Genomic DNA, 13421 nt, shown 5'->3' with positions numbered 1-13421 from the left:
GGGGTGGGGGGGCAGGGAACCCTTCACCTGCCTGTTCACTTGTCTCAGGGCACCTGGAGACTAGTCTGGCCCCTCCCACCCCTGGAGCCCCACCCAGGCACCACTTGGTCTTGCCTCCTGGTTGGAGCTTAGCACTTCTGAAAGCCCTTCCTGCTCAGGGCACCTCCTGTCCCCTGGGGTTGCCACCTCACCCACCCCAGGACACCTGGGTCTGTGACTAGAGGCTGGACTTAGCACCAGGAGTCTTGGCTCAGCTGCCTACAGGGTCACTTGGGGCAAATGGCTTTAACTCCCTGGGCTCCAACTTCCTCATCGGCAGTGGATGGGCAGCCTTTGTTTCTACTGTCATTATGGGTGATTATATTACAATAACTACCTTAAAATAAAGAAATCCAAGACAAAACCTCACGAACTCTCCTCATAAAATCAGTGTTGTCACTTGTCCACGTGACCCTCCACTTCTTACATTTGCATATTCCATCTGCACCTGTTCAGTCATAGACGGTGCATTCTAAAGTTTCACACACATCAGGCCATGTGTGTTTTTCTATTCTGCTGGGATCTTTTTTCTGTTTTCTGGCTCCCACCTTAAATGCCCTTCCCACTCTTCCAACAACAATCTGTGTTGCCCCGGGGAGTGTGTCTTTTCTGTGCCCTTCTCCAGGTTCAAACACACCTGATGTGTGTGAAACTGCAGAACGCACAGCCTCGGAGGGAGGGGTTTTGGACACTGTTTGTCAGACCCAGGATCTTACCATGTAGCACTAGTCTCATCACTGTGCAAAGGGGTGTTCCCTGAATATTGAGACATGGATCCAATCGGTTTTTCTTTTTTTTTGAGTTGGAGTCTCACTCTGTCACCCAGACTGGAGTGCAGTGGCCACTCCCAGCAACTGCAGCCTCGACCTGCTGGGCTCCGGCGATCCTTCCGCCTCAGCCTTCCAAGTAGCTGGAACTACAGGCGTGCGCCACTATGCCCGGCTAATTTTTGATTTATTGTAGAGATGAGGTCTCGCCAAATTGCCCAGACGGGTCTCAAACCCGTGGGCTCAGGCAATCCACTCACCTCAGCCTCTCAAAGCGCTGGGATTACAGGCTGAGCCACCAAGCCCGGACCCAATCTGCTTTTCACAAAATGTTTTAGATTTGATCTACAGAAAAACTGCAAAGATAGTACAGAGTTACCTCACCCAGTTTTCCCTTGTTGTTGACATCTTACATTCCCATGGTGCATTAGTCTCAACTACGAAACAAAGCTTGGTGCATTACCGCCAGTTCCACTCCACACTTTATTCCCATTTCACCAGTGTTTCCACTAATGCCCTTGCTTTTTTTCTTCTTCTTCTTCTTTTTGATTTGGAGTCTTACTCTGTCGACCAGGCTGGAGTGCAGTGTCACACTCACAGCCACTGCAGCCTTGACTTGCTAGGCTCAGGTGAACCTTCTGCCTCAGCCTTCCAAGGAGTTGGAATCACAGGCATATGCCACCATGCCCAGCTGATTATTTATTTATTTATTGTAGAAATAAGGTCTCGCTATGTTGCTCAGGCTGATTCAAACCCCTGAGCTCAGGTAATCCTTTGGCCTCTACCTCTTCAAGTGCTGGGATTGCAAGCTTGAGCCACTGTGCCCAGCTAATGCCCTCTCTCAGATCTTGAATTTTATTCAGGACCCCATATCCTTTCCTTAGCCTCCTCTGCTACAGTTTCTCATTCTTTGTTTTTCATGTCCTGAAAGGTTTTTTTTTGGTTGTGTTTTGCTTATTGGTAGAGAGAGATCTTACTCTGTTACCCAGGGTGGTCTCAAACTCCTGGCTTTAAGTGACACTTCCTCCTTGACTTCCCAAAGTACTGGGATTATAGGCATGAACTACCACACCTGGCCTGGCAGTTTTGAGTATCACTGGTCAGATATTTTGTAGAACGTCCCTCAAATGGGTCTTGACTGATGTTTTTCTCATGGTTAAACTGGGGTTATGAGTTTTCGAGAACACCTTCTTGTCATGTCAGCTCAGGGTGCAAGCTCTCAGTTTTACTTATCTGTGCTGACAGTAGCCCTGATTGCCTGGCCCCACAGTGGTGTTTGCCAGATTTCCTCACCGTCAAGTTACTTTTCAATTTAAAACACACTTTTATTATGGAGACTTTCAAACATATGTAGAGAGAATAGTGACATGGAACTGGGGGCTATGGTCTTCCAAAATGGTTATAATCCCAGCACTTTGGAAGGCAACGTTGGGAGGATGGCTTGAGCCCAGAGTCCAAGACCAGTTTAGGCAACATAGTGAGACTTTATTAAAAAAAAAAAAAAAAAAATCTGCCAGGTTTGATGGCTCAGCCTGTAATCCCAACTTTGGGAGGCCTAGGCGAGTGGATTGCCTGAACCCACGGGTTCAAGACCCACCCAGGCAACTTGGTAAGACTCCGTCTCTACAATAAATAAAAAATTAGCTGGGTGTGGTAACACACGCCTGTAGTTCCGGCTACTTGGAAGGCTGAGGCAGAAGGATCACCAGAGCCCAGCAGGTCAAGGCTACGGTGGACAGGAGTGTGCCACTGCCCTCCAGCCTGGGCAATGGAGTGAGACTCCAACTCAAAAAAAAAAATCAAAAAATTAGCCAGGCGTGGTGGCAGGCACTCATAGTCCCAGCTACTTGGAAAGAGAAGGCAGAGGAATCACCTGAGCCCAGGAGGCTGAGGCTGTGGTGAGCCAAGATCATGCCACTGCGCTCCAGCCTTGGTAACAGAATGAGATCCTGACTTAAAAAAAATAATAACATGGCTAGCCTTGGTGGCTCAGCCTATAATCCCAGCACTTTGGAAGGCCGAGGCAGGTGGATTGCCTGAGCCCGTGGGTTTGAGACCAGCCCAGGTAACTTGGCAAGACCTCGTCTCTACGATAAAAATAAAAAATTAGCCAGGCGTGGTAGCACGCACGTGTAGTTCTGGCTACTTGGAAGACTGAGGCGGAAGGATCGCCAGAGTCCAGCAGGTTGATGCTGGGGTGGCCGTGAGTGTGCCACTGCACTCCAGCCTAGGTGATGGAGTGAGACTCCAACTCAAAAAATAGTAATAATAATAATGTAATGAACCCTTAGGTACCCCAGTCCCTACCTATCTCAATAGTTTCAACACACACACATGCACACACATACACACTCAGAGTTATTTTGAAGAAATTCCCACTCTATAATTTCATGTTACTATTTCAGTATGCATAGCTAAAAGATACACACTCTTTATTTTTTTTGGATGTAACCACAAAACCACGCTCAAACCTAAAGAATATCCTATCAGTGGTCAACTGTCCCCGATTGTCTCATGTGTTTCTGCAGAGTGTGGATTCATGCATTTAGTACTAACCTGCCATGGGCTAGTTACCCAACCCCCCACCTCTTCAGCCTAAGAGGTATCCAGGCTGCTTCCAGAAGGTGTTTTTGCTTTGTTTTGTTGATATTCTTGTTTTTTTGGTTTTTTTTGTAGCACTGCAGTTAGTGCTGCAGAAAAGCAGTCTTCCATTATTGAAATGTTAAGAACCTACTCTATAGTCTAGTAAGTAACAAAACCAATCTGGGCAACATAGTGAGACCTTGTCTCTACAAAAAAAAAAATAAAAAATAAAAAAATCAGCCAGGACCTGAGAGATACAAGGAGACTGTGCTGCCCTCCAGGGCTCACCATTTACAGTGGAGGCTTCATATAAAAAAAAAAACCCTACAGGCAGTGCTGAGTGGTCCAAGCACAGGTGGGGGTCTAAGAGCCCCCCATCCGTCAGCTGTGACTGACAAAGTGGAATAATGAATATGAAAGCACTTTGCCAACTGTAGAGAGATGTGACCACTTGCAAGTTTATTTTTCTCAATAATCCTCAAGGTACTCAATGCTGAAGTCCAGTGGTTGGCCAACTGTGTCCTGGGTTTCTGCTGGGGAGGGAAGGGGGTGGGGTTCCCAGAATTCAGTCACCTCAGGGCCACTTGGCCTGTTGCATATTGGCACACAATGTGGGATGTTGTAATCGGTAAAATTTCCATTGCTTAAAAAAATGTGTGGCTCCTTTACCACCCAGAGGCCACAGCACTGTGTCTGGGGGTCTGGTGGGAAGCTGCATGGGGAAGTGTTTGTGGAAAGACCACTCCTCAATGGAGGCCCAGTTATTATTTTATTTTATTTATTTATTTATTTATTTATTTTTGACTTGGAGTCTCACTCTGTCGCCCAGACTGGAGTGCAGTGGCCGCTCCTAGCCACCGCAGCCTCGACCTGCTGGGCTCCGGCGATCCTTCCGCCTCAGCCTTCCAAGTAACTGGAACTATAGGCACGCGCTACCATGCCCGGCTAATTTTTTGATTTATTGTAGAGATGAGGTCTCGCCAAGTTGCCCAGGTGGGTCTCGAACCCGCGGGCTCAGGCAATTCACTCACCTCAGCCTCCCAAGGCGCGGGATTACAGGCTGAGCCACCCAACCCGGCTTATTTTTGGTTTTTTTTCAGTTGGAGTCTCACTCCATCACCCAGACTGGTGTAAGTACAGTGGCACACTCACCACCACCCCAGCACCGACCTGCTGGGCTCCAGTGATCCTTCCGCCTCAACCTTCCGAGTAGCCAGAACTACAGGTGCACACTACCGCACCCGGCTCACTTTTTCATTTATTGTAGAGACGAGGTCTTGCCAAGTTGCCCGGGCTGATCTCCAACCCGCGGGCTCGGACAAGCCACTCACCTCAGCCTCCCAAAGTGCTGGGATTACAGGCTAAGCCACTGAACCCGGTCCAAGTCCCCAGATTGGACCGTGCCCCAGGGCCACCTGCCCAGTCCCTAGGACAGAGAGGGTAGCCCCCATCCTGCAACCTGGCCCAGGCAGAGGTCCCACCAGCAGCCTCCCGGTCTGAAGCCACAGGCTGCTCCTCTGGCTCTACCCCGCCCAGCCCGTCCCTCATCCAGCAAAATGATGCTGCATTCCTCACTACCCCTCACCTGCCAGGGAATAAATACAGCAGTGGAGGTGGGCCAGGCTCCTGAGGGCCCAGGGCAGGGAGGAGCATCCTGCAGGGGGCAAAGGAACAGGCACTGAAGGAAGCCGAGAGGAAGCCATCCCAGGCCCCTGGGGAGGGCTGAATGGAGATCTCAGGGTGCTCAGAGACTGGTCGTCCTGTCCTCCAGCTAGTGCAGAGTCAGAAGGGCGGGTATCTGCAGTTCCTCCTGAGTGCACTGGGCTCTGACGGATTATCTAGACAAGTGATGAGCTGGTCGGTCTGGCTTGGATGGGCTTAGAGACCCAAGTCAGCCCTGCTCTCTCCTTTACTGCCCTGTTGAGTGCCCATTTCCACAATCATATCCACTCCTTTGGGGCAAGGCTGCATCCTTCTCTTAACAAAGGTGTTCTGCAGAACTGACCCTCATGGTTCTCAAATCCTGTAGTCCATTTGGTTTAGGAAAAAAGTCTCCTAGATCCTCTTGGAAATTCCTAATGCACAGTAGCACAGTAAAGGCTCTGAGAAGTCCTACAGCAAACAAAACGATTCAATTTGGTTTAACCCAGTGTTTTCCAAACTTACAAGACCTTCCTCTATAACTGAAGGGCCCGGCGTTTGGAGAGAATGTTTCTGGCAACAGCAATTAGGTCCCATCCCCAGATGTGAGGGCACGACCCCTCTTTCCTAGAAGGTTCCCCACCTCATTCAGATGTTTTGTTTCACAGATTATCCTGTGAGGTCCTGAGCGACCAGAGCCTGGAGACCCTGCTGCACTGCATACCCCGCCTCCCCCAGCTGAGTCTACTGCAGTAAGACCCTACTTCCTGTTTCCGGTTCCCTGTGCCTGCGGCCCTGAGGCTCTGACATGGCAAAGCCAACCCCTCTTTCTCCTCCCTCTTCCTCTTGGGTGGTTTCATCATTTTATCTGGTACAACTGGGCCCTCAAATCTGCTTCCAGTTCTACCCTAATAGTTTGTCAACCTGTAGCGGGGAGGGGACTGCCTCCTCTGGGTCTTAGTTTCCTCATCTGACAAATGGGATTAATATTCCCCAACCTCCCCAGGGCTGGGACTCAAACGGGGCGCTCTAAAAGCACCTTAAGGAATGGAAGGCTTGTGACAAACGCTGTCATACTTCTCCCCTCCCATGAGAGGCCACCCACCCCCAGAAAGTGATTGCACAAATGCAGGTCCTGTGGATGTCACACGGCGCGTTTTAAAGGTCACTGTCAAACCCTGCAGAAGGGGAATTTAAGCAGCATTTGAAGTATTTAAAACTCTGGTTTCTAATTTCAGCTCAGACTGGTTAGAATTTAAACAGGATTTACTTTAAATATTCTAGCAGGGGGGAAGCAGCTACAGCTGAGATATGAAATACAACAGGAAATTAAATCATAGTATTAATAACAGCAACACAAGTGCTAAGGCCGAGGACTCTGCGATGCCTAAGATGACTCACACCGCTAGGATCTCGCTCATCCTTGAGTGTTATTGGGGAGAGAGGGAGGAGACATGTGAGAGCATTCCAGAAGTCAGCAAGTGCAGCCCAGCTCACCGCACCCCACAGGACCCCCTAATAGTCCTAACTCGCCCGGAGAAAATGGGTCAGGACAGGCTCTTTTGGACATGAAGTTAAAATGAACATGGGAAACCTCAGACCAGAGAGGGACTTCTCTATGCCTAAGTCACACAGCATCAGCCCCAACTCCCCACCTGTCTTTGGAATGGGTGGCCAGGCGGACCCTTGCCAGGATTTGAACTTTATATCACTCACCCCATAGCACTTGTGCATCTACGGTAGGCCAGGCACTGTTTGGGGTGCTAGAGATATGGAGAAGAAAAAAGACTAGGCCCTTGGCCTCTCGGCACTCACCTTATAGTGGAGAGAGCGGAACAATAAGCAGGGGAAAATCAAATAAGATGACCTCTGCCAGGAGGAGGCATTTTTCCAGGGACATGTACAGAGTAACTGGAGAGGTGCTTTAGATGATGGCAGAAGTGGTCAGGGAGCATCTCTGAGGAGGGCCGTGGCGCTGAGACCCAAAGGAGAAGAGAAGCCAGCCTCGTGGAGCTCAGGAAACGGCATTCCAGAATGAGGGAACAGCATGTGTGAGGCTCTGAGGCACTATTGAGCTTGGCTGGCAGTGCAAGTCCTATCCTATGAGAGGAGGTGGGGAGATGGGCATGACACACAGGGCTGGGAGTCACGGGGAAGACTGGATTTTTGTTTCTGGGAACTTGGAAGGCAGAGGAATGGTGTGGGGTTTCAAAAGCTCAATCTGATTCTAGGTAGAGGGGGCAAGGGTAGAGATGAGAGCAAGGAGGAGCTGTGTTTTCCAGATGAGGACACTGAGGCTCAGAGAGGTTATGCGACTTGTCCAAGGCCAACTGGAACTCGAACCCAAGTCTGCCTGATCCCGAGTCCCTGCTGGTCCCCCGAACCTCTGCCAGCTGCCAGCTTCCTCATTGCCTTGCTGACCCCTGGCCCTCCCCGTCCTCCCTGTCCTTCCCTTTCACCCTGTCCAGGTTCCTCTCCAGATTCCTTGTCCACTGATCATGCAACTCCTTCCTTCTCAGGCTGAGTCAGACGGGACTGTCCCCTAGAAGCCCCTTCCTGCTGGCCAACATCTTCAGCCTGTGCCCACGGGTTCAAAAGTTGGATCTCAGGTGGGCACTGCCCTGGCACAAGCAGGACTAGTCTTGGAGGGTTGTGCCTGGAGACTGGTGGGCCCTGGGGATGGAATGAGGGCAGCGGGACCCAAGTCACAGGCTGGGCTTCTGGAGGAGGGCTGTCGGCCTCTGGGGATGCCTGGGGCTGTGGCCAAGGGTGCTGACCCAGTGCCATCTGCCCCAGGTCCCTGCACCATGTGACCCTGCACTTCAGATCCAGTCAGGAGCAGGAAGATGTGTGCTGTGGGTAAGTTCCCCGAAATGTGCCCAAGCAGCCAGTGACTTCGGGGGACCAGGAAATCTGCCTCCTGGGTGGCCAGAGCAAAGTAGACTGCCCACCACCAGATGCTGCCCCGGAAGGACCCTGCAGGGGGACTTGGCTTCGCCCAACATGAAGCAACAGGGGTCCAGGTGGGACCTGTGGATTTTGGACATTTGCAGAGTGCCCAATCTTGGGTGGAGTCCACCAGGAGTTCAGGGGCTGGACCTCAGACTAGCCAGGGCAGAGCGCTCTGAGCGGCCAGACACCCCATCCTTTGCTCATCTCCCCCATCCCCCGCCTGGCAGACTCACGGGCTGCAGCCTCAGCCAGGAGCATGTGGAGTCCCTGTGTCAGTTGCTGAGCAAGTGTGAAGGGCTCAGCCAGCTAGAGTAAGTTGGGGAGGAGGAGGGAGGAAGAGAAGGAGGGGGCGGGAGAGGAAGAGGAGGAGGAGGAGGAGGAGGAAGAGGGGCATGGGAGCACGCACCCAGGTGGCACTGGAGGAGGTGTGAGCATCAGTGTGTGCACCTGTGCCCACCTACACCTTTCAGGGCCAGCTTTCAGGGATGCCTGGCACTTTGGGTCCCATCCTGAACCCTTCTCGTACCCATTCTCTCCCACACCCATGCCCGCCATGGCAGAACTTAGCTTCACAGTGTGCGCCTCTGACTGGGGTAGCCCCTCAGCCTTAAGCTCTGCTGGTAGTTGGGGACACAACAAAGGCTCCATTGTTATCCTGGCAGGGGTTACCAAATGGCAGCCAGTGGAGGGACCCAGAGCCAGCCAGAGGGGGGTCTTGTGGGCTCTTGTCTCGTTTCGTCTTGTAGCAGTATTTGCACAGCCCAAATAGCGCAGCCCCCACACAAGTGGAAAAATAGTAATAGCTAATCCCTGTTGAGCACTTTCTCCACTATTCTCTATTTTTTTAAGGGGTCTTGCTATGTTGCCCAGGCTGGTCTTGAATGTCTGGCTCCAAGCAATCCTCTCGCCTCGACCTCCCAAAGTGCTGGGATTATAGGTGTGAACCACCACGCCCAGTCTTTCTCTACTATTCTAAGCATTTTGCATGTTCTTTTTATTCTTCCAGTATTCCTAGATACTCTGATTTTTCACATCGGTGAGGCACAGAGAATTTACAAACTTGCCCAAAGTCATGCAGTTTTGCTCACAGTTGTTAGAAGTCCAGTCTAGGAGCTGTCTACCAAAACTACCACACCATTTCAATTACCATTGTGACATAGCTAAGATGAGAAATATGGCCACTGAAAATCATGTATTTGAAAAAAAGACGAACATGCAATATGTCTGAGTTTTTGTCTTTTTCATTGTAGAGAAAAATGTTTCTTTTTTTTTTTTTTTTTGGAGTTGAAGTTGGAGTCTCACTCTGTCGCCCAGATTGGAGTGCGGTGGCCGCTCCCAGCCACTGCAGCCTTGACCTGCTGGGCTCCGGCAATCCTTCCGCCTCAGCCTTCCAAGTAGCTGGAACTACAGGCGCGCGCTTACCATACCCGGCTGATTTTTTTGATTTATTGTAGAGATGAGGTCTCGCTGCCCAGGCAGGTCTCGAACCCGCAGGCTCAGGCAATCCACTCACCTCAGCCTCCCAAAGGCACGAGATTATAGGCTGAGCCACCGAGCCTGGGTATGTTTCTTATTTTATTTTATTTTATTTTTATTTTTAGTTTTAGTTTTAGTTTTATTTTGTTGAGTTGGAGTCTCACTCTGTCGCCCAGACTGGAGTGCAGTGGCCGCTCCCGGCCACCGCAGCCTCGACCTGCTGGGCTCCGCGATCCTTCCACCTCAGCCTTCCGAGTAGCCGGAATTACAGGCATGCGCTACCACGCCTGGCTGATTTTTTTTTTTTTTATTGTAGAGATGAGGTCTCGCCAAGTTGCCCAGGCGGGTCTCAAACCCATGGGCTCAGGCAATCCACTCACCTCAGCCTCCCAAGGCGCGGGATTACAGGCTGCGCCACCGAGCCCGGCATGTTTCTTATTTTAAAGACTATTTTTTAAGTGGCTTCATGAGACAAACAGATTTTTAAATAAAGTTTCTCAGCAAAAGACAAAATAAGCATCAAAAGTATCAAAGTCAGAGTTGGAAATCAGACACTCTGGGGCACCAGGTACTGTTGTTCCTGAAACTGCAGCTAAACCCCAGACGCCACAGTGCAGGGAAGTGGAAAGGGATCCAGGGTGGTTCCCACACAGCATTCCCAAGTTAAGGAGGAATCTCAGGATCGATGCCTCCTCCAGACACTTGTCTTTCTCCAGAATTTACTCTTAAACAACCTACACAGGCTGAGGGTGTGGGAAAAGCTGATGGGTTTTCCTGGAACTCCCGAAAGCCTGCTAGAGGCCCACATGTCCTGGGAGTAGCCACCAGATGTTGCAAGAAAGATGAGGAATGGTGGGCTGTGAGGAGGGGGTGGGGGCGGGGAACGTGGGAGTTGATGGTGAGTCTGGTAGTGGTGGTGGTGGTGGTACTGGGTGAGGTGGTGTTGAGTCATGGTGATAATGGTGGTAGCGATGGTGATGGTGAGGGGGGTGGTGGTGGTGGTATTGGGCGAGGTGGTATTGAGTCATGGCGATAATGGTGGTGGTGGGGTACTGGGCATGGTGGTGTTGAGTTGTGATGGTAATGATGGTGGTGATAATGGTGATGGCACTGGGCACAGTGGTATTGAGTCATAGTAGTGATGGTGGTGGTGATGATGGTAGGGCCTGGGGCTAGGGGTGGCATAGGGCCCAGGAGCAGTGACAGTGGATGCCATGGCCACAGCAACTGTGAGGAGCAGGTACTGGTGAAGGAGACACACCTGACCACCAGTGATCACTTCTTACCTCTTGCAGCCTCTCAGCAAACCTGCTAGGTGATAGCGGGCTCAAATGCCTTTTGGAATGGCTACCGCAGGTGCCCATCTCCGGTTCTCTTGAGTAAGTGGGAAGCAGCCTTAGGAAAGCAAGGAGGAAAACCTTCCTGGCCAAGAGCATGAACAGGCTTCTTCGGAGGGCATCCCTGGAGGACAAGGACTGGGGAGGGAAAGGGGGTGATTCTTACCTGGACCTGCCCTGGCCTTGGGGCCTTCCTTACTTCCCTCAGGCCCTCCAGGGGTAGAACCTGCACCAGATACCCCAGAGAGGCTAGGGTAGACCTGCCCCTCCACGTACCCCTTCAGTCAAGCTGACCCCTGGACAGAGAGACGATATCCACCCCTAACAAGCTGATGTAGCACTGAGCTGCCCCAGCTCCCGGTCCATCCTGTCCCTGATGCTCTTCTGATCCAGTTTGGGACATAAGCATAGAGATGTCCTGCATCAGGAGGAAGAGCCCTAGGAAGTCATCCACATGCTTGCACGAGCTCCCCAGAGACCCGGGAGACTGACAGCCAGAGCCAGGTTATAACCTGTTGCTAGGCCACAGAGCTTCACACTCTGGGACCCGTCCCCGACCACAAGGGCAGCGACCACAAGGGCAGCAAGTGCCGCTTTTGAGAATGCAGGGTCTGGTTCTGGTGCCAGCTCTGCCTGTGTGGGGATAGTATCCCTTCTGAGCCTCAGTGTCTACATCTGGAGAATGGATGCTTAGACACTGGGGCCTCTCTTCCCGGAAATGACAGCTGGAGGGGAGATGAGGGGCTGGACCGGGCTCCCTGGAAGTCCTGCCTCCCCCCACCCCACCCAAATCTCACCTTTCTTCTAGTCTGAGTCACAACAGCATCTCTCAGGAGAGTGCCCTGTACCTTGTGGAGACCCTGCCCTCCTGTCCACGTGTCCGGGAGGCCTTGGTGAAGTAAGGCGATGTCAGCACCTCTGCTGTGTGGGGAAGCAAGACTCTCACTTTGTGGTCCCCACCACCCCACCTCTCTCTGAGTCTCGGGGTTCCTGAACATGGGATCACCGTTTCCATCCCCGATACCCGGGTGCCACGGGGACCAGGGAGGTCATGGGGGTGGGGAGGGCTGGGTATTCCCAATCTCACAAGATGAGTTTGGGGACCACAAGAGTGTGGTCCTTCTGTGGCTTCCGCCCTCCCTGTCCCTGTCCCCCCTCATGTCCCCTGGCTGCTAGGACACTGACACGCCTCTCTCTCCTCAGCCTGGGCTCTGAGCAGAGCTTCTGGATTCACTTCTCCAAAGAGGAGGAGGATGGGAAGACACTCAGGTAATCCCTGGTGGGGTGATGGGGACGGGGGCGGGGGGGAAGCTGGGCCTGTGGCGGCCTCCGTGCCTCCTTTTTCACCGGGCCCTCTCCTCCAGGGGTCAGCCTGCCTCAAGCTTGGCTTTGGTCCCCCAGGTCACCCCCTCCCCCAGGCCTCCAGTCTCAGGCAGGTTCTTGTACTGCACTTGAGCCTTAGCCACGTCCTAGCTGTAAGTCTTGAGGCTTCCGAGTGTCGTGGTTAAGATTCGGGAGCCACCTGAGAGTAAGTCCCCACTGTGCCACGTACCAGCCCTGTGACTCTGGACAAGTCACTGAACCTCTCTTTGTTTCAGTTCCTCGGCTGAAAATAGAATAATAGTACAACCTACCCTTCGGGGCTATTGTGAGGATTAAATGAGTTACAAAGTGCTGGAAGGGACCTGGCTCCTCACAGCGCTAAATCAGCTATTACTGCCCCTTACCTCTGTCTCTCTCTCCACCTCACTGCCACTGCCTTGAGCCAGTTCCTCTATGTATCTGACTTCATCTGTGAGCATGGCCTCTGAACGGGTCCCCTACCTCTGGACAGGCCTTTTCCAATCCATTCACCCCACAGCCCCAGAAGCATCTTCACAACACACACACCTGACTTCACCACTCTCCTGCTCTAAGCCCTTCCATGGCTCCCATTGCCCCCTGGATAAAGTTGAAATTCCTTAGCCTGGTCTTCTCCCTCACAGTCTGATCCAGCTGTCACCTCCTGCTGTGTTCTCTACCCCCAACACCACACCACACACACACACTCTACACACATGCCTCGCACACCACATATATACCATGCCCACACCCCACACCACATACATACCACAGACACCAGACACACATGCATGCCACATACTACACACATACCACATACACATCACACACAAAACCATATACTATATACTGCACACACCCAGACACACACCACACATACACACATACCACACACACAAGCATCACATACACCACACACACACATACCACACACACACCACATACATACCATACACTACATACCACACACACACCACACTCCACATACATGCAACACACATACACTACAGCCACAAGGGACCTTCACTGTTTGTTCTGGAACACACCCTGCTAGTGGAGCTGCCCAGCCTCTGTGTGCTCAGCCGGACGGTCTCTTCTTTGCCTTTTCTGAGACCAAATTCTCGCACCCCTTTAAGACCCAGCCCAAATGCTGGCCCTCTGGAAGCCTGCAGCAGCCCTGGCCCATCAGAGCGAGCTGCCTTGTGGTTCTGCTTGACCTTTTGGCCCGACTGTCTGCTGGCCACCCAGGGTGGAGGGCAGGCATGGTGAGGATCCAGCCCCACCT

The 13421-nt window shown here is 52.0% G+C and overlaps 1 protein-coding gene across 1 annotated transcript in view; it reads left to right on the top strand.

The window, feature by feature from the left end:
* The window catches only part of NLRC5 (NLR family CARD domain containing 5), a 62413-nt gene that overhangs the window by 29376 nt on the left and 19616 nt on the right, over nucleotides 1–13421 (top strand). The window contains exons 23-29 of the mRNA XM_008068037.1: nucleotides 5699–5782; nucleotides 7550–7639; nucleotides 7827–7889; nucleotides 8210–8293; nucleotides 10754–10837; nucleotides 11604–11693; nucleotides 11999–12064. Coding sequence (XP_008066228.1) covers nucleotides 5699–5782; nucleotides 7550–7639; nucleotides 7827–7889; nucleotides 8210–8293; nucleotides 10754–10837; nucleotides 11604–11693; nucleotides 11999–12064 — 561 coding nt within the window. The remainder of the gene's footprint in view (nucleotides 1–5698; nucleotides 5783–7549; nucleotides 7640–7826; nucleotides 7890–8209; nucleotides 8294–10753; nucleotides 10838–11603; nucleotides 11694–11998; nucleotides 12065–13421) is intronic.

This window comes from Carlito syrichta, unplaced genomic scaffold (genome assembly GCF_000164805.1).
Source record: "Carlito syrichta isolate Samal-C Ts95f unplaced genomic scaffold, Tarsius_syrichta-2.0.1 Scaffold309854, whole genome shotgun sequence".
In the NCBI taxonomy this organism is placed as follows: Eukaryota; Metazoa; Chordata; class Mammalia; order Primates; family Tarsiidae; genus Carlito; species Carlito syrichta.
The sequence above is the reverse complement of the archived record's forward strand: the minus strand, read 5'-3'. Positions and strand labels throughout refer to the sequence as shown.